This window comes from Semicossyphus pulcher, unplaced genomic scaffold (genome assembly GCF_022749685.1).
Source record: "Semicossyphus pulcher isolate SPU_LCO1_2020_fin unplaced genomic scaffold, fSemPul1.0.p SCAF_1, whole genome shotgun sequence".
Lineage (NCBI taxonomy): Eukaryota > Metazoa > Chordata > Actinopteri > Labriformes > Labridae > Semicossyphus > Semicossyphus pulcher.
This window is the reverse complement of record NW_027211603.1, coordinates 3,529,484-3,554,662: the sequence shown is the minus strand read 5'-3', so window position 1 is coordinate 3,554,662 and position 25,179 is coordinate 3,529,484. Positions and strand designations below refer to the sequence as shown.

The 25,179-nt window shown below is 41.3% G+C and overlaps 1 protein-coding gene across 1 annotated transcript in view; it reads right to left on the bottom strand.

The window, feature by feature from the left end:
• Window positions 1-535: 535 nt before the first annotated feature.
• The window catches only part of samd4a (sterile alpha motif domain containing 4A), a 50,004-nt gene continuing 25,360 nt past the window's right edge, over window positions 536-25,179 (bottom strand). The window contains exons 4-13 of the mRNA XM_069655527.1: window positions 21,851-22,135; window positions 18,677-18,786; window positions 17,665-17,751; window positions 16,669-16,915; window positions 16,504-16,589; window positions 16,058-16,176; window positions 15,320-15,521; window positions 13,215-13,341; window positions 9,913-9,996; window positions 536-6,605 (exon numbers count right to left, since the gene is read on the bottom strand). Of these exons, the coding sequence (XP_069511628.1) occupies window positions 6,577-6,605; window positions 9,913-9,996; window positions 13,215-13,341; window positions 15,320-15,521; window positions 16,058-16,176; window positions 16,504-16,589; window positions 16,669-16,915; window positions 17,665-17,751; window positions 18,677-18,786; window positions 21,851-22,135 (1,376 nt within the window). The 3' untranslated portion in view covers window positions 536-6,576. The remainder of the gene's footprint in view (window positions 6,606-9,912; window positions 9,997-13,214; window positions 13,342-15,319; window positions 15,522-16,057; window positions 16,177-16,503; window positions 16,590-16,668; window positions 16,916-17,664; window positions 17,752-18,676; window positions 18,787-21,850; window positions 22,136-25,179) is intronic.

Sequence of the window (25,179 nt, the reverse complement as noted above, 5' to 3'; positions counted from 1 at the left end):
AATGACTTGCACAGTTTTAGTTTACATTTTTTGTCGTTTGGTAAAAAATACCGAGCTTTAAATTGTGTTCTGAGACGCACAATATTACACGCTGATTTTTTTTACCCCCCAAGGTGCAAAACCATGACATTAACATACCTATTTTACCTATAATAACAGCTTGGAAATAACTTTGCATAGTGCACTGACTTGTAACAGGGTGAGTGGCGCATCTGGGGTCGAGCGGGTTCAATCTCCAGGCTGAATTACAGCACGGCTGTCTGGCAGAAATCCCTGCAGGCAAACATCTCCCTTTACTCAGTCTCAGCTCAGTGTTCTCAGTATGGTCATCGTGGCAGAGGTGAAGAGACGGAAGATGACCTGAGCTGAGAAGAGAGAAAGAGAGTGACCCAGCAAGTGGACAGACGAGAGTTCATCTCGGAAACATAAATCTAAACCTAAAGATCTCCACAAGCCCAGTTTAGGTTCAGGATTAAATAAGATCCACATGCCCTTTGACAAACAAACAAAAGATTTCAGACACACAGGAGGAGTTACAACTTTTTTTATGTATAACGGGGGCATGCCAAGTCACAGCATTCTGGTACGTCGCGACAAAATTACAGCAAGACACTTTGAAAAACACTTTGATGTATTCAAACACACACGCCTTCACTGTCACACACTCATTCACACGTTTGTTTTATACAGACCAGAACGATTCATAACTTCATATCAGCAATAAGAAGTACCTACAGAGCACACACACACACACAACAGACCGAGATCACCTACGATGGCCACGTTCACACTGCTGCAGCGCTGACCAATCCAGATTTCAGTTTGTGAGACAGAAAACTTTTAAACAAAGGTTTGTTTTAGAAATGACTTGGCTGTAAGGTTGCAGATCTTTGGATCACTCGCATCTTGTTGGAATCTGATCCTGACATATTTATCCCGAGAAACGCACTGATCAGACCACAGATGCTTGAAAATGTGCGACACTAGATCTCAGAGATGAATGATCTTCCTGTCAGAATTTGGAGAATTTTGAAGCATCCTACTGCTGCGCAATTTAAATAATAGCAAATATCAAGCAGGAAATGTGCAAAAAAATGTGTCGTTCGAAAATCAATTAATCATTTAAGTTATTTTTCTGGCAAAATTACAAAAGGTTTCATGGTTTAAGCTTCTCAGATGTGAGGATTTGCTTGTAAGAATATTGTAACTTCGTGTTTAATAGGCTGAAGGATTAATCAATTCATCAAGAAAAGAAGCATCAGTGTTTTAGCCATGAAACTAATTGTAACGTGCAGCCTTTTATGTGTCAGGACAAGGATTAATTATCACTGCAGGGAATTTAAGGAGTCCTCAAATAAAAAGTCTATTGTCTTTAATTCTCCTCACAGTGACCATCTCTGTTACATAAACCCAGAATCACTGATATGAACACATGACCAAGGATCTGAATCACATCTATGATCTATAAAACAGATTAATACTTTGTACGTGGATCGCTCCGGGACGGGGAACACTCGGGACACTTTCAGCTGCAGTGTGAACGTGAGCCGACACAGCTGTCGCTAGTTTCATCCTGTGACAGTTTTTTAAAGTCCATATAAAACATTTTACATTTTGGGTGAAATGTCTCGAGTACAAAAAAAGGCACTGCCATTTGTTATTCTAAATATGACTCTCCCAGCCTTGTGCATGCAGGTTTAAAATATAAATTACACTTTTTTTTCTCCGATGTTCTCCTTCTGCTTTTTTCTGCATTTTCCTCAATTTTTTGTCTTTTTTGTGTTTTTTTATTATTAAACATACAATATTCTTTTGTCAAATATATACGTAAGCCTGCAGTCAATACAGGACATCGGCTCTTTGATAAAATAAAACTAAATGAAAGAAAGGAGCACAGTCAAGCGGTAACACTTTGTTACAGAATGGATGCTGCTGAATTTACAAAAACACAAACAAAAAGAGAAGTCTTGGCATCCCATAATGACATGAACGGACTAAACTGCAGAATCTATGACAAAATAAAAGATACAAAACAGCATATATGTCTCAACTTAAAGTACATTAAATGTTTTTTGGAATATCAAGGCGTTATCTAACTGTTAATACTGCAGTGTGCACAGCGTTAGGACTCCCACACAGCTGATATGCATTCAGAAACAATACAAATAAAGCATTTGGTTTGAAGAGATGTGTAATGATCCAGTCCTCAGAGCTGAATGTCCCGTCACAGGCGTGTGCTGTGTTCACACTGTCGTCTCTTTGACCCAGAGCGCTGCAGGAGAACGGGGCTGAGTAGAAACTGGAGGCCTGTGCTGTCGATTTCAACTCTAAGTACAAAAGCATGTCACTTCTGCTCTGTTGTGTCGTCTAGAAAAATCACATGAACTCAGTTTACTGAAACTCTGTCAGTATTTGTATAAAATGTGGCACAGACACATCTCCTGAACACCTTTAGAACTCCAACATGGCAACGTGATATGAAAGTAAATAAAAAATACTGTGAAGATACTACAGTAATCCCTTTGATTACATGACTGACTGCAGGTTTAACACGTGATGTTTAACATGTTTCAGGGAGGAGACTGGAGACATTCTTTAGTTTTCTTAATATCAACAAATCCCATGAAAAATACTGAATGCATCCTAACCCGGCGACATGTTCCTTCATTACCATGAACACAGACACCATGTAGGTCTTCCTGCTGCACCTGATACTTACTAGAGCACTAAATGAGGATTAAATCACCTCTGAAAAATGCAGCATTTCCTCCTGTTAGAATTATGTTTGCTTAAAACTACACTTCCCAAGGTAAGGTGAGGTAAGGTAAGGAAATACCTTACAATATGAATCAAAAAGTGTGTCTTGGTAGCCAAATGGCTACGCCACATTTCATAATGCTGCATGGCCTCCTAAACACCGACGGTTGGAGACACGACCTTTTTAAAAGATTGACCCTTCTCTCTCGCCTGCCTCCTGCTTGCTTCTATCTAATGTCAGTGTGCTCGGGGCTCAGAGCTTCACACGGGGTAAAAGTCAGGACAGTATTGACACCAAAACATCAGATTAATTTTGTAGTTTCATGGGATTTGTTTACAGTAAGAAAAATATAGAACAATACCAGCCGTATCCTTAGAAACAACAAACCTAGAAACCTACAGAATCAGCCTCTCCCACTCAGGACCACAGAGCAAGGTGGTAACACGCCCACAGCACCAAGTTCAGACTCCAGATCAGAATGGACCAGTCTACTTCCTGGCCTGCCGAATGCCACGACACAAACACACTGCTGTTTCCTATGAACCGATGTATCTGTGATGGATCGGCTGCCGCTCTCAGCTGCGCTCCGACCGCGAAGCTTCATATGAAAAATCTCAACATGACGCTGATACAAACAAAGATAATAATTCAACAACAGCAACGAAAAAATAAAAGGAAAAATAGTCAAAGTCAACAATAACTATGTTAATATTTGAGATGTACGTATGGTCACCAGCCATAACATGTTAATACATATGGTACTTTAAATAATAATACACCTAAATGAGTAAAAGTCACCTCTGCAAAAATGATGAAAAAAAAAGAATAAATAATTGTTTCTACTTTAAGTACTGATTCATATGGCAGTGACACTGAAACAGTCTGATAGCGATGATGAGATCCTGAAGCTGCTTCTCAGCGAGGAGTTCAGAAAAAAAAAAGACGTCTAAGGTGTAACATCTAAACCCTCGTTCAGGATTTAAACAGGTTCATGTCACATTCATGCTTTGGTGGAGTCTTCAGCTTTGTTCACAGACGTTCACATGACGTCTGATTGGCTCTCTGAGTACGAGAGCAGAAAACAAACACACTCGACACAATGAAACAAACATTTAAAGAGTGTGCGGAGATAATACGACTCTAAAAACTAACAACATACACACTCTTAACCGTGGTGGTGTGTGTGTGTGTGGACTGCTTGTCTGAGTGTGCACACACCCAGGTACAGTTTCAAGCCACCATCACAGCTTCTGAAGAAACATTATCCGATCAAGAACCAGAAAAGAGTTTCTGCATGTTTCAGTCCCTTAAAAACAGGTCAACACTAAATGCATCACTGCTGGTCGTGTTTTGAGTTTACTTCAGCGTTAAAGGTCGCATTGTGTTTTTAAACGTGTACACAAACATTGGTTTCTTTTACTGTATATACGTACTGTACTTCTTTGTCAATTATTTAGCTTGTGCACATATTTTAAGTCTGCTATGCCCTTTTAAAAAAGAACTTTTTGTGCATCGTATGGAAGTGTGTATATGACTATGTGAGATAATTCTAAAGCTAGAATAAACAGAACTTTGTTTGCATATTAGGTTGGAAAAACCTAAAAACTGTAGTAATGTGACATGTATTTAAATCCGAGTTAAAGGACTAAAATATGCACAAACACGAGTGTGGTCCTTCTACTGTATAAGATGAGTTAGGAGAGTTTTTATCAACTCATCCACCACCAGACAAACAGAAATCCTTTAGTGTCATTGAAAGGCTTCAGGAGCTTTTCGTCTCTGCTGCAGGAGTCAACATCGCCACCTGTTGACGATCTACCATCGACCTTTGTCTGTTCACAGAGAGCTCGGCTCTACAGTCAGCCTGCTCTGTTTGTTCCAAACTGTTGCTTTGAGCCTTGAACATTTGGATTTTAGTGTATCACGTTATATTAAGTGCAGAATACAAAAGAAGTACTACTGAATTGCAACAAACTATAATGAAGAAACTAAACAACAATAATCATTAACCCTCACTGTTGACCGTTCACGGTCAGGACTCTCAGCACGTTTCCTGACCTGTTTTTTAATAGAAATCTTTCCTTATAAAGTCTAGACACGATAAACTGAGGATAAATATTAAGACACAGAATAACCATGAGATTCAGAATTTTAAAAAGAAAATAAATCCCATGTAGGCCTGAAGCCACAGGACAGACAGAAGACCATGTAACTCAGGCAATCTTTTTCCCAAAATGTTGCTCATATTTTTTGAATCATCTGCAGAGTGCCTGTGTGTTCATGGATTTCTCCTGTCATGACTGTGTTTGGCCAGCAGGTGGAGGTACACACTAATGAGACAATCTCTGGGAAAACTACCCTTCATGGATTGATAGTGTAGTGTGTTTCTCCAATGTTGCAATTCTCTCAGCAACACAGTCTAAGCGGAAACCAAACAGCCCACCTGTTTAGTCTGCTGCTCACCATTTCACAATCTTCCTTTTCCACAAGAAAGATATTTTAGTTGTAACATGCAGCTTAAGCACATCACCCTGCTTTAGAAAAATAACTACACTCAACATCTGAACATGCAGACAAATCCCACTGACGATACAGCTGTATGTATCTCCCGTTTACACATATAAAACCTACATTGTGCCTACAAAGGCTCTGAATACAAAGAGTTCATACAGTACATGCTATGGATAAACAATATGTAACTGACCGGTGCCAAATTCCCTTCCTCCTACACTTACTCACATGAACAGACTTACGATATGATTAAACATGACATCATCTTCCTCTGTCCTCTTCAGCCGATCAAAGGTCCTGCCTCTGATCTCTTTCTCCTTTAAACATCCTCTTCCCTTTCCAGAATCACTTCAGCTTCTCTCTTTCGTCTACTACTTCCTGTGTCCCTCTCCTACATCAACTTCTTCCTCCTGTCCCTCCTCATTCTTCTGCTCTTCCTTCTTCTCTCTCCCCCTGCTCTCTCTTTCTCTCTCGTGGTAAATGTTAGAGCAGACACGTCTTTGTTGACCTCTGCTGCTAAAATAAAGAATAAGCACGTTGGTTGTAAACTAGCGTGATGGCTACTCATGGGACGTAAAGCTGGTACATAGCCGAGGCTTTACAGAATATTACACAATTCATACCTGAAATTCATACATGTTTCTGTACCCTTTGAAAGTAGCATCATTATGTAAACAATAAATACATACAATACAAATCAATGTTTTTTTTTGCCACCCAATTCTGAGCAAGAGGCCTTCCTTTGCGCTCTGGACGCTCAGTCCTCACTGAAAAGGAAATAGCAAGCCTCCCTCTGCGTCCGTCTAACTCTTTTCTCGTCTTGTTTCTGGGTCTGAGGTACTGTTACAGATTTTAAAGATGCCACGGGCTGTGGTCGATGTGCGGGGACCAGAAGGTGTCATAGAGGGAAAGGGCCTCAGCCTCGCTGGGCCCTGATCCTCGAGCCAGCATCTCCTTTCTGACTGGAGTGCAGTGCTGCTTCTGGCCTCCCTGGGAGGGGGGCGCTGTTCCACACACTGTCCAGACCGTGATCAATGCTTTTTTTTCTCTCCTCACACAAACGCAGGTGACTGTGTGCATGCTGGCGGAGCAGGAAGTGTGTTTTTCCGCACCGATGTGGTAGCTTTTGTTCGCCGTGTGATGATCGGCTCCCTTGTGGTTCTTGGATCCCGCCCCGGTCCTTTGGTTGAGCTCTGCCATTGGCTACAGGGAGAGGGAACAGGAGGAGCTGGTGACCTCGAGGTGACTTATCGTGAGAGAGCCTCGTGAACCTGCGCTGTCCTACCGCTCTCACTCAGCTCCTCGTTTCATATTGTTGAAGTGCGATCAGCACCGTCTGAAGAGGAAGAGCAGAGAGAAGACAAGGTGTCAAGAGTTTAGGTGAAAACTTCTTCAGCTTCCACAGTTGAAGCACTGTTATCCAAAACATGCTAAAAGTTCTCTTGTTTCTAAGAAACCGTTTCACAGTTCTCCTTCATTTTCCTACTTTGTACATAATGAAATGAAATCTTCCTCACTACTATTGTTGCCTCACTTGGTTGGAGTGGCCTTGTTTCTCTCTTTTTGAGATGACTACATGATTTCTAATCCTCTAGAGTGTTTATTATAAGCATTCTATGAATCAAATGGAATCTGATTTGATATGTAGAAGTGAACTGTGCCATGAACCGTCTGTAAAGAAGGCCTGAAGCTCTTCTGACTTGGTGAACAGTGAGGGGCCAGGGCCCACACTGTCATGGCGAGAGAATAACACATCTGTCAAAATACTGATAGAGGCGTTCAGAGGAAAACAACAGTCTGACAGCTGTTGCCTCTGGTGTGGCTGCAGAGGAAAATGTTATCAGGCTACACACTGGTGGACATTTTTATTCCACACAAATAAAGCCTTCATCATGATACTGGAAGGGCAGACTAATGTTATTTCTGGATTGAATAAAAAAAGTACACAGATCTATCAACGTTGTTGTGCTGTTGGACGTGTCGATATCCTGAGAGTTTTGTGACATTAGCATCAACCTGAAGTTCACTCTCATACATGTGCTATGCAAGATCCACGTTTTCATCAGAGCTTGCACATATCAGCCTGCAGGTGACAAACTCAGAGGTTGTCTTATTGACAGAGATATTCAAAACGTAAACAGATAGCAGAAGGGAGGAGAATTCTGTCTGAAATAAGCGGCCTCAGGAAGGCTAATAAGCACAACCTACGATCTGCAAGTCAGACTAAATCTGATCCAACTCTCAGGATATCTGCCAATACCAAGAACGGATCAGTCATCAGCTCTTTTCAGACATTTTTAATCTGTAATCATATTTATGTAAGGCAACATGAGGCCTGGGTCAATGACAATGATGAAGCGACTGTATTCAGTAATGATCACTCACATCATGTGGAATAGTGGATCCACCTAATGTGTCAATACTGGCACAGATATCAATATTGAAATATAGATGTACATCATATTTTGTTTAGGTTCACCGCTAAATTATAACTACACCACAGCTCGTAAACTAGGACACATGGACTCACATGTAGCTTGTTGGATTCAGTTACCAAGTTATGTTTCTGAAGCTCACCGCAGACAGCTGGATGTTGGGTGTGAGAGACGAAGAAAAGGCAAAGTTTTTTCAGTTGTACGCACTCCTTCCTTCGGCTCTCCATCTAACACACAACCTACTCCTAACGCACACACACAGACACACACAAAGCAGCACTTGTCCACCGTTCTGTGCTGAGCACTGAGGCCCACTGTCCTCACCTCAGTCGAGTTTTGGGAAAAGGGGGGAGTTGGCACTGCCTTTAACCCAGACTAAAATCCACTGTACATTAAAATATTCTGCTTAGGTCACCGACTGACTGACTAGACTGAGGCCACGTCAACAACTGTACAATGCTGACAGATTCAAAAGTGCTTTTTGTTTGCTCAAGGTTTTTTATTCACGTTTGCATTTTCAAGTCATCTTTAGAGAGTTTGCCATTTATAGTAAATGCAGAAACAGGCAAATGTTTGTATCTCTCCAAAGGAACTATTATAAGAGCAAGACAAAGGCCAACTCAGATTTTAGAACAACTATAGATCCCTCAACAAATACACTTAACAAAAGCTACATTTGAGAGCAGTGTTTTATATTTTAAATAAGTTTCAAAAGTCACATTTTTAAAGGTATAAAATGTCTGCTTAGTATTGATGCTACACCAAGAACTAACAGATGCTACTGATAAGGAATCTGACTCAATCTATAAGAATCATGTTCCAGTTGTAATCCCCCAGAAAGGTTTGTATACCAGGTCATATCTGATGGTGTGAAGTAAAATTGTGACTGAGAGTTTTTGCTAAAAACAACATGTCCTCACAGTTTATTTCCCTCTTGATCTGAACACGCCTGGGCTGATGCCAGAATCATTGTCAGATTTCAAACTTGGCGAGTTTTGGACAAACCAAATATAACAGATGTGAGAAAAAACATTTGAAAGGCTCCAACAAGTCTGTTGGACTAGTTATCGAAGGACCAAAATCTCCAGACTTTAAGCTGTTCACACAACAGGATCATTTACTGTGAGTGTTGGATTGGGCCTCTCAGCCTTAAGATCAGTGTTAAGATGAACTAAAATGACCTAGTCTGACCGAGTCACTGACTGCCTGGCTGATAACATTTGGGGCAGTTTTCTTTGAGCTTTGAACACATCACAAAAGTAACTGCCAAGTCAGATCAAACTACTGGCCTTCACAGGATCTTTGATAACTTAGACTGAGGGAATAGTGTCCCCCTCGTATGTTTATATACGGGAGTGTAAATGTTATACTCCTGTTACAGAAATCCAGATAAGCCTGTGAAACAAGCCTGTGCAAGCCACATTAAAACATGATACTGAGGCATATAAATACTGTGCAGGTTTTACTACAGAAAGAGTATGTGAATTAATCTGTATCTTCATTGGCAGTCACCAATATGGGTCGGGAAATATCAGAATACAGGTAAATCCAATGTTGTGCATCCCTACTTTAGTTTGGAAAAAGAAAAAAAGAAAAAACTACAGCAATGTTCCTGAATGTGAATTGTACCTGTTTAATAAACTAATAGATAAATAAGACAGTAGTGAGATGTCAAGGTGTACTTTCTTGTGCACACAAGATTTTGGTGCCGAGTCAAAGATGGCAACTGTTAATGTAAACAGAGCTCAAAGAAATACTGATTCATATCAGCTCAGAACACAGTCTGAGACGACTGAAAGAGCCAACATCAGATTGGACTCTGAAAGCTTTGTGGCCCACAGCTTTTCATGGATGGGAGAAACTTTCAAATTCAGCTAATGTGCCAAAAGATTTCAGGAGACATCTTGAGACAAAACATACAAACAGTATTAAAATCAAACAGTCCCACGGCAGCCAGGGACCACAGTGTCAGAGATAACTCAGTTGGTACAACAAGAATAGAGACTGCTCCCTGTGGCACTGTGTCTAGGACTTTTGTCATCTGAAACCAGGACAATGTGACTATCATGCACACATTACTGTGTGATTCAATTAAACATCGTCCTCAATATGAACAAAGAGAGGATAAGGCTTTATAAATCTTCAACATTTGATCCGTAGATAACATGTATTTTATGTGTCATAATAACATAAAAAAAGGTGTGTTACCTCCCAAGGCGTGCTCTGTCATACTCAGACACAGAGACTCAAGGCGATTGTTGATGTCCGGCTCCGTCACAGGTAACTGAAGATCTGTACGGTCACAAAAACAAGATTTGAAGTAACAGCAGTATCAGTGATCAAATGATATTCATATAAAACAAATGAATTGAACATAACGTCCTGCTGATGGTCACAGCAGTTTCAGCCAATAAATAAAACCTGATTTAATCCCATTACTTTCTAAAGGCCGTGCTCTTTGTGGTGGAAATCATGCACAATATCTGCTCCTCATTAGGTGTTGAAAAGCTGCATTAAACAATGACTTCACACACTCCCGATCCGCCTTTGATCCTAATTAAACGCAAGCATGAAAATCCGAACACTGTTTTCTCCCCCTTTTCAAGAAATCACCATCAGAGGTGTTGGCAAAGGACAAAAGAAATACATTCAGATCAGTGTACTGGAACAATGTGGTCCAGTCAACCAGAGTGTAGCCGCAGTGATCAGATTATAGCACACTGTTAACTCCAGCACTGAGGCACGCGCAACATCAGAACAAAGACTGCACTGCTGAAACAAGGGCACGGTGTCTTTTGTCACAGTGACTGTGTGTGTCTGCGCGTGTGTGAAGCTGTTGACACTATATTTTGGACAAAGTTTACTCAATTAATTTACTCAAATATGGTTATAAAAAGTAAAAATAAGAAGTATCTCAAGTTTACTTTATATTGATTATCTACAGAATAGTTATAAGCCAGAATCATTTTATCATCAACACAGGTGAGCAATTCCAACTAAGTTGCTCTTCCCCAATCCAAAGTAAACATATAGTAACACTCTTGTGCTGCCTTCAGTTCCTCCTGATAGACTCCTTGAAAATTATGAATATTAAAAACACTGAATGATTGTTTCCCTGTAGCACCTTTAAGAAAGAAAACACTGTTCTTCCATTTTATAATACATTTAGTAAAAACCTAATTTCCATACAGAGAATGCACATCTATGTATGGATCTGGTTAGTATATTTGTGAGAAAATGTATTGGCAACTAATTTGATTAGTAATGATTATTCATTTAAAGGAGCAATTTGCTCCTGGAAAAAGCCTCTATCAGTCAAAGCTGGTGTTCTCTGTAATCGATAGAAGCAATAATATTTGAAATTGGCGCCATAGCTGTGAAGAAAGTTGTACAATCAGCTTGTGGTTTCACCCATTCTACATTCCTACAACACCCAGCGTGCATTGCGCTCCTCCCTCTGAAAGGAACGGCCCAGCGAGAGACGCTGGAGTGAAATGCTACCGTTTTCGCAGCAGGCAATGGCTCAGAGCGGGACAGAATCTGAAATACGATGAAAGTATACCGGTGGATCGTCTAAAAAAACTTCAGGACTTCAGTCTAAATTTCAAACCTGATGATTTTGAACGAGACATGACTCAGTTAAAAATATGGAATGTCTGAGGGGGGAAAACCCGAGAGCTGGCAGCGTTTCAAGACACCTCACGGAACAAACGATTACATTTTACGGTTTGTGGTTTTACTAAACTAAACACTGCAGAAATCGGAGGCGGGCGTCCTAGATTGAGAAGGTGTAGTTTAGCGAGCTCCCTGGCCTCCGCCAAATGACGCGTTTTACATAGTCTGGCGGAGGTTTTCCAGGGCCCATTGGAGAAGCGGATAACGTCCTCCTACCATAATGGCTTTAGCTCCCCATAATAGCATGATAGGGCTGAGGTTGAAAATCAGCGAACTGGCCCTTTAAGTATTCAGGATTTAATGTACTATTTAAGTAAAATTCACTTCCATTTTCTCTCATGTGAGGGTTTTATGCTGTTTTCTGTTATATCATAATTACATGATTTCATGTCCTTTAATTTCTATACCATGGTATATCATGAAACGGAAATTCTACTTTATATGTTGCTGTTTGTGTCACCATAGTCTTTGTATGCGGGTGAAACTGTGAGCAGGGTGAAGACTGTTTTGTAGAGGGCTGTGTTGAGGTTGAATGGGGGTGAGTGTGTGTGTGTGTGTGTTGGGGGGTGAAGCCTAGCAACCCTTTCCAGCCGTTTAGTCCTTAGCTGAGTCTTCACACAGGCAGGGCCGTGAAAATCCCTTGCGGCATGAGAGAAAAGCTGAGTTAGGCCCAGTAGTCCACACTGAGCTATTTATAGGCTCCAAATCCGCCCCACACACACCCCTCCACCCCCTGCATACACAGACTATGGCGACACAAACACACACTGAAGAAACTTAACACATAGATGCACACTTGTTCCTTCACCCCGTTTTTCTTTGCTGCGTCTGCCCTCATATTTTTATTTATCCCTCTGTTGAGACAGAGGAGGGCAGGGGGGAGGTCGAGCCTTTCAAATCAGTCACTCTGGCCGAAACCCAGCTATAGCCACCCTCAGGAGTGACTGCTCGGAGTGCATGACTCTGCACAGTTGTCTGAGACGGAAAGATGGAGGCATGAGAAAAAAGTTAAGAAAGAGAGAAACTCAGAGAGAGAAGGAAGGGGAGGAAAGTGGGCCAGGGAGCCCTGTACCCGCTGCACAAAGAGCCTCATTGTGAGACTCTGACTCTTTCCTCCCTCCCTGCCTCTATCTCTTCCTCTCTCACACACAGTCTCCACTCTCCCTCCAACTTCCCTCCTGCTTTTTTTAAATCTGTTTTTCCTCTTCATTCTAAAAAGAGAACATTTCTGGTGTGTTTGTGTGTGTCACAGAGCAGAGGAAGTCCCAGCTTGTCTGATTACCGTCCACTGTTCCTGTGGGATGAAGTCCAGTCAGCAGAGGTTACTACAGGTCACTCTGCCTGGTGCTGCTGGTTACCATGACCCGAGCCTGTGTGGGCACTGAGTGGGGGGCTTTCAGGGTGACTCAAGGTTGGGGGGGGGGGGTTCAGGAGTTTTGATACCTCAACTCAGATCAAAAATTATCCTCAAAGATTAAAACATGTCTGTTAAATAGTTGTTTTATTGTTGAGTTGTCATCTTCTCTTGAATAAAGACCAATATTGTCAGTTTATAAGAGCCATTATTCCAGCAGTCTCTCAGAAACAATATACCATTCTTGTGCTATAACAGCATATGTTCCTCAACTCAAGGGGGAACAAGATGATACGCTTGTCTCAACAGCATGATACAAGCATTAAACATGACAGTTAGACACTGGGTGTTAAAGGAGCACAAAATGTCACTTTGTTCCTTTTCAGACGCTTAAGCTGTAACTTTCTGATTTTCAATACAGAATAAAAAACATCATATTGTCATGTATGGGTTATTTGGTGTATTTCTCAGAGTTTCTTACCGGCTTGTTGAAACATGACCATTGTTTGTGGCGTGGTGTGGACCGGCAGGGAGCGAGTCCTCTGCACCGAGCTGTGGGTCCGGCTGGGCATGCTGTTGCTTCCTCCAGGGTTGGCAAACCACAGACCCTGAGGAGGAGGACAATATAATAGTGAAATAAAGATCATCTATGTATGTGTATTAAGTAAGTACAGTGAAATGTAAAGTTTGTCAGGGATACATGCCAGTTGAATGTTCTTTAAGCTGTAGAAATATATACATATGCACTCCAAGTTACTAGCTACTGTTAAATAATTTGTATTTAATGTGATTATTTGATCCTGACTCTATCCTTTCCCAGCACACATACAAATGGGTATTGGCATTTGCTTGTCTTTTTAATTTGTCTGAATGTTATGAATGAAAGTTCAACTATAGTTGTATCTTTCAAACATCACATTTTATACACTTTTATTAGAAGCTTACAAAACTAGTCCACCAACTTCAGTCTTAAACTGACCTGTGGATAACCTGGTTAAGATTACATTTGGACATTTCTTTGATATAATTTGAGGCGCACATTTCAGGCTCATAGATCCTCTTCCTATTTTAGCTCACTCCTTACGTCACTGCTTTTCCCACATTGCTCAAACTCAAACTTCACTGGTCAAAGAAGTTTATGAAACATGCAAGCTTAAGAGAAATCTTGTGTAAGATCATAACTTCTTGAACCCCCCCCACCCACACACACACACACACACACACACACTCCTGTCTGGATGTCTGGCCCACACCTAATGACAGTCTCAGACACTCGCCACATGAATTCCACACTGTAACCTGCCTATTATATCCCCCAACACCACCACCACATACCCCTCCCCTCACCTCTCCCCCTCTGCCCCCCACCCCACGGGCCTCCAATGCCACGGGCCAGAGAAAAACAGGAAATGCCTGTGCACTGTTCTCACTGCCTCTGACTGGCTCTCTCACTCTTTCTCTCTCATACAAACTCTTCCTCTCTCTCCCACTGCCCCTCCTCCTCCAACACCACAGCTACCTCTCCCAAACTATGACTCACATATTTCCCTCCCACCCTCCTTCTCCCTCTCTCTACACATCCACACTACAGTCCCACACAAGACGGTTCAGGGTGAGGAGGAGGAACGTAGGTATTTCCTCCAATTGTAAGGGATGAGCGAGAGAGAGAGAGAAGGAGAGAGAGTAAGAGAGAGAGGGGTTCCAATGAACTGGGTCAGCCCAGACCAAAGTGTGCCAGGATGGGCCTGAAACAGCTCCACAGCTCCTCCTGTTTCAGTGTTCGGCACTGACGCAGGGCCTCTGGTATGTGGGGTGACCTGCCTACGAGTTCCATCCACCTCGCTTCATTGGCCAAACACCAGCGCTGCTCCTCTTCCTCACCCCGCATTTTTTGGTCATGGAATAAAAAAGTCTATTTCAAGCAGAATACGTGCTGAAGAAGGAATTCTGCTGCCCAGGTTATTGTAAACATCCTGGAATGTATTATTACACATTTCCAAATGTTCCTTTGTACAGTCACGAACACCACTTCTACTCAGCATTCCAGTCACACACGATAATACCATGAATTTAGCTCTAGGTTTCCTGTCTGAGAGAACTTTCATTCGCAGGGCTTTTAAGAACAAATCTGAACTATCCATCCTCAGCTGACCTCTTTGACGAACTAAACTGAAGAAGTAAAAACAGACTAAATATAAAAAAATATCGAGCACTTAAACCAAATCTGCTGAACATGTCCCCAAGATGTTCTGAGCAGAGGAGAGCCAAACCAAACATTTTCAAACTGTTTAGGGCTGAAGCCATTCATCAACTAATTCATTAATTATGTCTTCATCAATTACAAATGCCAATAATACATGATAATAGATTCTGAAGAAACTGCTACTCTTTAATCAAATTGCATGTTTCAGCATCATATAAAATAAAATATCTATAGTGTAAATAGTAACACACTACGGGAACTGAAAGCTCATCATACTCAGGATTTATGGGGAAACTTTGGGTGACCCTTGCTGGTATAACTTCAGCATCTCTCCTTGTTTTTAACCTTGTTGTTGGTTACACTTTTTTTCTGCTCTGACTAACCTGTCTCCCCTGCTTGGGACCAGTGGGTGTGCTGCTGGAGCTACGAGGTGTGGGTCCAAGCAGCCCTCCGCTGCCCAGCAGGCCCAGCCTGGCACCAGGTAAGCTCCTGGAGGGCATCTGGAACTGGCGAAGGCTCCTCCTGGCCGACACGCTGCCCCCGACACAGCTAGCGGTGGGGAGAGAGTTGGACTGGCCAAAACGGCTGAAGTGGGATGAAACAATAAGGGAGATACAGATAAGCACTGACTGTTCCTCATCGCAAGTGTAGGAACTGTACTGTTGAAACTTCTGCTGTACAAACTTTACTACAAATAATGAGCAGAACAGTTAAGAAGGGGCAAGTCAAGATAAGTTAAATGGATGATGGAATCAAAATGAAACAAATAAAAATAAAAACTTCAGACATTTAAATCAGATAATTTCAATTATGTTATGTACCTGTTTGTCTAAAAAATAATAAATAAATCCTTCTCTAAGGCACTGCTTTGTTTGTCTACACTTTGTCTACACTCTTTGGAAGTATATATTTCAAAACAAAAAAGTAAGGGATACCCATCCAGACAATTTCTAATATTTCCCATTTATTTCACCATTTGTAGCCAGAAATCAGAAGTATTTTCTTACAACCTGTTTTTTTCTGGTTCTTTTATTGATTTAAAGTTGACTTGATTTTAAAAGTTTTTAATTACAGATTATAAAAGACAAGACATCAAGGCTACTGTGCGTTTCTGTTTTCACCTCCTCTGCGTTCGGTACCCTGCTATGTCGAGAAGGGTTTTCCGTGGAATGGACCGGAACAGCCTCTGGACCTGTTGTTTCCATGACAACAGCCTCTTCTTCTGCGTCTCAGTGAAGGACTGACAGGGAGGGGGGAGGGGAGAACAGGCGGCATGAATCAGGCATGAAATGAAGCATGACTGGTGAAGAGCACAGCTGAGGATTATTAGATACATCATGACTTCTTTACCCAAAACTCTCCTTTGTGTTAGATTTAATCTAAAGCATGATTCAGCAAAATGAAAGAGAACTTTATTTTGATTATAGACTTAATATTGGCAGACAAGTCGGTTACAGAAAATTGAAATGTTCATCGACTGATATCAATTTTTAAAGCATCAATTCTAGCTTATTCTATTTATACTGTATATGTGTGTGTTCTTAGTGGGTATATATTGTATAGGTACCTCATGGATTAGGCACTTGTCGATGAGCTGTAGGTAGGAGCTGATGTTGTCCTCATCTGACCTCGACACCAGGAGCTGGGTACAAACTGAGGAGGAGAATAAGATAAGAATAAGACCTTTCAGTCAATGAAACAATCCCAGCTGAGCCCTGAGCAGACAGCTCACCTTTGCCCATGACGCGTGTGAACTGGCCGGGTAGATCTCCCTCAGCTATGACGCTTGTGCCTGACTCAGCCTCCCCTCCACTACCCCCACTAAGATGGGCACCAGGCGCAGCACTCTTGCCCTCGGCGCTCAGCAGGGGGCGCTGCAGGGAGGTGTCCTCGCCACCAGTGAAAGCCTTGATAGGCGTCATGATCATCTGGTGCAGCTCCTGCAGCGGGGAGCGCAGATTACTGCCTTCCAACACATCCTGGTGGAGGTAAATGATATGATAGGAGGGAAGAAGAGGGAGGAAGGTGTGGAGAGTAAAGAGATCAGAAAGATTCAAATGAATAAAGAGGTCATAATCATACAAGAAAAATCTGATATTTTTACCTGCATGCTAGATGCTATGAGAAAGCGACTTGTGACGGAACAGAGAGTAAAGCAATCCCAAAATATAAACATGCAGAGTTCCTTCACTACTTTGACGCATCATGTTAGTCTCCCACCCACTCTCCTAAGAGCAGCTCTATACATGAGCCTGTGTAAACCCAAAATACTAAGCCACAGGTGTCTTGTTTCCCCGGCCCTACCAATGCAGTAGGAACAAATTTTAAAATTAAGTGTTGGTGAAAAGGTTAAGTCTGAATTTAGCTGGCCCAAGAAGTCCCTCCTGCGGTGTGCCCTTGAGTGCCATTGTATTACTTTGAAGGCTGAATGGAGGGGCGTGGGGTGGGGGTGGCTGATGGGTTTAAATTCGGAGCCCAAAACTCTCCTTTCTAGATTAGGTCCTCCCTTAGCTGCCTTCTTAGACACATAACACCGTCTGAGAATGGTCACCCTTATCACTTTCTCTCACAAACACAGAAAATGAGAGGTGAGGTCCTGCGTAAGGTTCACTCATCACAAAAACTTAAAAAAACAAGAGAAGAAAACAAAACTTCCGAATTTAAATAATTTCATGTAGAAGATGCATGAGAAGAATACTTTTTTGTTGTGCTATGCAGTGACTCTGACCTTTTCCAGACTGCGAAGTAGATTCTGCCTCTCTTTGAGCTTCAGAATGCTGATAACGATTTTGTGTCTTGCTCCTTTGGTGACTTTCTGTTGGTGGGAAAAGTTTTGTGTTAAACATCACTTTGGCAAAACATTGTTCTAATAGATTGACAACATTTATCTGAGAGACACAGATGTGCAGTGTACAAACTGAGGGTGTGAAGGGCAAAAGGGCTAAAACTCTTTCTCGCAAATTCATTTCAGTTAATGCTAATACAGCCTCCAACATGTCTCAGGAAGAACTGATACTGACAATCCAGATATTTCCAGATCAGGCCAGTATATTATATTGCAGCATATTGCATCCATTGTCTCACAGGACATCTCTTTGTCCTGTTGTAGGAGTTCAGCACGTCTTACTGTAGCTGTGCATTATGTTGGGTCAGACAGAGAAAGGGTTAGCAACACCTGGAGGAAGTGTTCAGCTTCCCGGTGAGCAGTGTTAATTTTAGCTGCATCCTCTCTTTCAGAATAGACTCCTCAACGTCTTTAATTACAAGCACAACACTCGCTAAATTGGTCTTGCACCAATTTATTCCGACTTGAAATCTTTTTAATTTGAGCTGGGAAAAGCTTTTAGTTACATAATTACATTTACTCTCAAACTAAGACTGATTAAAACTGTTGTTAAATACTATTCACAGATATACAGTATATATTTTTTATTTGATACTACTACAAAGTACTGTTTCTGTTCTTACTGATCTCCTGCCCTTTACGTATGTGTGTGTGCATGTATGTATCTATGTACGTATAAGAACTATCTGACCTGTCATCATCACCTAAGTATTATCAAGCATAAAATAAGATATATGCTGTGTGTGTTTAATAATGTTGACTTAATCAGTTTAGTCACTTTTCATCAGTGGATACAATAGAAAGTAACTGTAACAACACTTCCATGTGAAGTTCTTCTACTGTATTAAATCAAAAGTAACTGTCTATAAATGTGTGTGTGTGTTTGTGTATAAACCTGTGCCTCTAGCTGCTCTTCAGTGAGAGACATCATCTCATCGTAGGTCATTGTGGAGAAGAGAGCAGCGTACTTATGGAGGCGGAGACTCTTCAGCCACGCAGGAACATCTGTGGGGCAAGCAACAGGCATATTCAGGATATTTGTTTCAGAACTAAGCAAATTCTTAGTGATCACATGTTTCGTTAGACATAGCTTACTGGAAATACTTCAGTGCTTACTAATGCTCAGCTCATCTGTTCTCCTCATTCAAACTGCTGAGAGTGTTTACTAGTTGCTGAGTCGTCTTTGTTTCAATTTGCATGTAAGAGGAAAGCCTGGTGCTTGCTTAGTTGCTGCCTTGCTTACAAGTTTAAAACTGCAGGAGTCTACATTGTGCAACTCAGGAAGGAGCAAATTAACACAATTAATTTGTTTCTTCTATTTAAATGCTGTTTTACAGACATTTCAAGCATTTATTAATTTGCTGTTCTATATTCATCTGCATATTTTGTGAGGCTTTACTTTGAAACACTTGCAGAAGTTCTGAGAATTAACAGACTTGACTGTGCAACAAGGAAGTAGTTGGAGCACGAAGATCTTCTCTCTCTCTTCCTATTTTTCCTAATTTTTCCTCATTTCAGCTGAGGGCTAGGGATGGTTTCACAAAGATAGACTTTGACTATGGCTTACACATAACAAATAGTCAGACTTCATCCGTTTCACAAAGCAGTTTAGTTCTTGACTATCTTAAGAAGGACTATGATGCATTGAATTGTGGGTAAATTAAGATGTTTTTCAAAACAACAAAAATGGCTGACTGTGTACCCGCATGTAACCGCTCAGGTCCGTTGACCCCAGCAGAAAATGTTTGCCGATTGGGCATTTTACATGGAAAATTCAGCGAAGAGTTTAACAACAAAAAAAACTGATATGGAAAAAAAATGCAGTAATAGTAAACAGTGTTAATCCAACCGTTGGAAGGACCATCAAAGATGTTAAAAAATGTGCTGCTACTAGTCAGCAGGTGTCACTGATTGTTACCATGGTAACATGGGTCTTAGAGCCGAGTTAGCCTGGGGGTAAGGTGTCTAATTCTTTTGGCTTAAAATGAGTCAGTCTTTAATTTAGTGAAACGGTCAAACTTGCACGAGACTAATCTATGAGCAAAATTAGACCCTTGGTCTACAATAAGACCAGAAGTTTTGGTCAGATAATGGACAGCGTTATAAACCTACTACCTACCCTATTCCACCACCTGACACTTAAGAGAAAAATGTTTCCACATTTTTTGTTAAGTTAAGTTCAAAGAATGTTGTCTTCAGGCTGTCCATGAGGAATGTTTGCTTTGCTTTCCTCTTATCTGGATGACAACATGAAAATTCTTTTTAAAAGAGAAGAAAGATGGATTCTACATGAGAGGTTTAACTTCAGTGCAGTCAGTGATAGCCTTAGAGTTAGGTCACTCAGGTCAGTAGTGGCTTCCCCAAACTGCTCTGACTGGATCAACAACTTATAAAAGCCTCTAGCTGAATACGTGTAAGGCACATACAGCAGACACAGCAGGTCACATAAGTCACTCCACTGAAGCGGTCATGTCTCTCTCCCCACTAACAATCAGGTCTCATAGAGATTCCTTTACACACGTGACAGAACATCACCACACAATGTACAATAATAAAACCCTGCAATTCCACTTTACTGCCTATTCAATAGTGTTAACACAATATGTGATACTAAATCTTAAAATATTAACATGAAATAATGTGAACACTGGTCACCTGTAACCTGTCTGCCTTTGTATTGTAATAACTTGGTACAATTACCACTAGATAATGGTTAAGTAGACGACTCGTAGCCTCTACTTTGTAAAAGTTGTAAAGTAGTAAAGGGTAGTCTCTTAAAGCAAAGGGAGCTACACAGTGTCTGGTAAAAAGGCTTGTTAAAAAGGCTTGTTAAAGAGATTTTTAAAAAGTCACCAAATCCAGCGCTCTCTGTTGTGAACACCAGTTTGATTGAACCTGCTGCACTTGCTCATTTCACCAGCAAGTGTCTGTGTCAGTAGAGCTGCACAACTAATTGAATATTAATCCCAATCAAGATTTTGGGTTAGGGTTAGGGTAATCTCTATTTACAGATTCTACATAGAAATGTAGAAATGTAGAATCATAGAACATAGAAATGTAGAATCTGTAGGCAGGGACGTGGATAACCGTGAAGGCAAGTGTTCTGTTAGAACTACGCTTGTAGTCCGAGTAATATTGACCAATCACGTATCAGCAGGCTGCGACGACGATTTAGCTTCTTATGTGTCTGCGCCGCAAAGCAACACAACTAACTTGTTCAAGCAGCTGAAAAAACAGCACAAAGGGCAGCATGATGAGTGTAAGTGTCAAGTCAGACATCCATAACAGTAACGTTGTACAGGAAGAGTAAACCACAGAGACGGTCGTGAAAAACTAAAGTCAAATGTGAACAGAAGACAAAGAGCGGGTCCCCCGAAAAGGATCGTCATCGATTATTTGGAGGTTTGTCGGGTTCAGGCCAAGTAACATTAAAAAAGAAAAAATAATATGCTAAGAGTGAATGAAACCTGTGTCTGCGCCGCAAAGCAACACAAGTAACTTGTTCAAGCAGCTGAAAAAACAGGACAAAGTGCAGCATGATGAGTGTATGAAGGCCAAGAGGGATAACGTCGCTATTCCACATCCAAGTCAGACATCCATAACAGCAACGCTGCACAGGGCGACACCCTATCCATCTAACTCCCAAAGACACACTGACATTTCCAATGCAATCCGTTTTTTGGTACAATTTTATTGATATTTTGCCTCTAGAAGATGCAGCAAATTCAGGCAAAGAACCTAATCTTAAGTCTTAGTTTGATGCAAAATCTGTACATGAGCTGGAATGTAGCACAAAATGGAACTGAAATCGTTGCTCTGTGTATTTAAATGTGAAGTGCAATAAAAAAAAAGTTTACCTTAAAATGAATAAATAATCGTGATCTCAATATTGATTAGAATAATCGTGATTATCAGTGACTTTCACTTTCATAGGGAGAATCACCTACACGAGTGTGAACGTCAACATCTGAATACAAACAGTCCTTGACAATAAGATATTAGGAAGATGTGTTAATACGCAACACTTAACTTGCTTACAAAGCACACACTGTCTTTTTTTTTTACTAACCCCTCATGCCACTGCCGTCCTCATGGAAGGAGCTCCGATGCAGGCCTGAACCTCCTCCTAAAACAGCCTCTTCCAGGTGCTCACTGCCTCCACTACCCGAGGAGGCGATGCTACTCTGGGGCGAGAGAGGTGCGTGGTCTGGGGCTGGGCCTCTAGCGGTCCGTAGGTCCTCCTGGGACAGCCAGACGTGGCCTAAAGGCTGGTTGCTGGGGCCGCTCATGGGAGGCGTGAGGGACACTGAACGCTTGAGGGGACTGTGCTGCTGGCTGCCACCACTCGTCAGGACTGCAAGACAACAGCGAGGCAAAACAAGGAGGTGCAGGTTATTAGATGGGGCATGACCTGGGAGTTTTTAAATGTAATTTTGCCAGTCTGTGTTTAAAAAGAAACAACACAAGTTTATTTTACTGTTTCTTAACACATCATATCAACTGCTTATAGTAACACTAGAACTTTTTACACCGGATTATAACACCTATGTTACATTCCATCTTCTATGTAGAATGCACGGAGGCGTAGTGGTGGGGCGAAGTTGTTCCGCCTCTGAGCGGGCATCGGAGGTTGTAACAGAGACGCAAAACAGAGGCGAAACGGCGTCAGTATAAACTGCAAAGTTGGCAGGGTGGAATAGCGTCGTGTGTGTGTATTTGAAGTACGTGCTGTTTGTTCACACATCGTGCACGTTCTGCTTCCGCAACGCTGAACGCTGTTTAAAAACACACACCGCCCCGGCTTCACGCTTTGTCCATGACGTACATTAGATCTTTGCAGCGATTCTTGTCAAATGTGAAATTGTAACCAAGATTTTGTTTTGCAAGTGAACCAGAAACAGCTGAAAGGAGGAGGCTGAATCTGCAACTGTAGACATCAAACATTTAATAAACTAAACCCCCCTAACGGACAGTGTTTTGATATTCTTAGATATATGGTTACAAAAAAAGCTCAGCAGTCAATTTATTCAGTTTTACCTGCGCAGCCAAGCAAGAAAACAATGAAACTTACATGTTAAATCTTCAGAACTAAGATTTTTACTTTACATACATTTTTATTGTATTTTTCTATTTAGATTCTCTCCTTCCCTTGCTTGGTGGTTAGAGGCTCAACCTTGAAGCTATGTGCCAATAGAAGCCCCCCAAATGAGGTAGAACTGTCATTGATCAAAAAAATGTTTTTACCCTGTAAATATATCAAAGACAGAAGTCCAGTGCCACGCAATCTTTATGATCTTTCATCTTTCTGTCTCCATCCTCTTTTCTCTCCTTATTTCTCTTTAATGTTTAAAAATCTCTGCTTCTCTGGATGAATAAATGATGGAGAACTAGGGGGTCAAACAGAGGTAACTGTTACAACTGAAAATCTACTATGTTGAACCGAATGGAAGCGGTTTTAACAACACAGATTTCTCCTGCTGAAGGAGGTAAACAGAATGAAAAGGTGGAGCGCCAAAGAGCTTTTTGAGTCGCCGCTCTGACGGGGAAAGCTGCCACCAATACTCCAGTCTCTCTCCTCCTCCTCCTATATGCGGTCCTCTTACTGTTGGCGCTATGTATAGGACTTCATGGGCCCCGTTTAAAATAGGTGCCCAGCTAACATTACAAGTTCCAGTCCCTAAATATTAGCCATTTTCCCTAAATACAGTCTCCCACAAAGGCTGCCTTACAAGGGAAAGGACGGGTGGTATGTGCTGCTGCGGCTTGGACCAAGGCTGGGAGTATGGGTGGGGGGGTCAACAGGATGTGGTATCAGTAGCACACAGGTTGATGTGGTCGGACAATTATACTCTTGTTATCATCATCATGACCAGATAAACATAGTGTGTAGGGAGGAGGGGGGGGTGGTGGAAACTAAGCAGTGAGTTATTATTTTAGTAAGTGTTGCATATTCTCTGATCAAAATGTTTACTATACTATATGAATAAAATAAATACCAAGATTTGATGCTAAAGGCAATGGCAAAACATATGTTATCACCTGCCCCTGATTTGCATAGGCCTACTTATAACTGTAAACACCTTTGTTGTTGTGTATGCAACACTTCTACTGAGTTTCACTAGTTAAGAAAAGCATCTGTGCGTGTGTCCACAACCCTGTGCCGGTGTCTGGGGTAACTGTAGTTTATCAGTTGTGAAATCCTGCGGTCTTTTGTGTGGGACTGAAGCTGCTGGAGTCAAAAATACAAGAGGATCTTTCTTGGAGCAGTGAGCAGGGCTTTAAATGTGTCCTTATTTATAAACCCTCAGCTGTTTCTTTCATCTCCTTGAAAAAACACAGGGCCTTTGCATTCTTGTCTGGAAATATCCTGCTCTGACCATAGTTATGTTCAATTTCAACAGCCCTGCCCTCTCTGTGTGTTGTCTTCCACCTCAAACAGCCTCTGTAGCTGCTGTGTGGGTTGTTCAGAGTGCTGTCGGTCTGACCAACGAGTGTTTACTGTGTTGAGTCCATTAAGTTTCTTCTGAGTGTATTTAGTGTGTTTGGTTGGTTGGAGTGTACTTAGAGTGTCTTTAATGAATTACAGATTACCTTTCGTGTGCTGCCAAATGCTATACATGTTTCTGTGCTATGTTTCATTATACAAAAATTATAAGCACAACTTTAACCAAAATAAATTGATCAAGTTTTATCAATAGGGCAAAAAAAGATGTTTATACAGATCTGTATTGTATTTGTTCTGATGACTGAAGCTGTCTGTTTGAGTCGTTTGCCACGTGAGTGAGACCCCTGAGTACCATCTCATCATCTGGCCAGCCCACAGTAAGTGGCTGTAATAACTGAGGTGTTTTCAGGTGCTGGAGAGGTTTTGAACTTTAGTTAAGAATACACGAGCCAGAGTGGGTAAAAATGTTGCACCCACCTCATATCTACATAACAAAGGTAATCAAAGAAATTATTTAAGTAAAATACAAAAATAGTTAAAGGGTTTGTACTATTGGATTCAGGCTTTTGAAAAGACAGACAAAATAATCAGCACTATTTCACGGGAAAAAAAATGTCTGCATACCAATGAAAAATGAAAACAAATAAATAAATGGTGACGATGAAATGTAAAATAATAAAATCACTTTGGCAATAATATGCATGTTGATATTAATGATTGGCTTAAACCTGTAACAAAAGAATCTTAAAGGTGGGAAGATCTAGGGATGCACGATATTATCAGCACGTTATCGGCATCAGCAGATATGTCATTTTTCTGCCAATATTTTCTGCCGATAAAACAATGAATGTGTACATTTTAAAAAGCTCTGTATTATGTTATTTCTGCATCTGTCAGTGGGCTACTACAATAAGAGTAGGCATGATATCAATTCCACTACAGGGGAGGCTTGA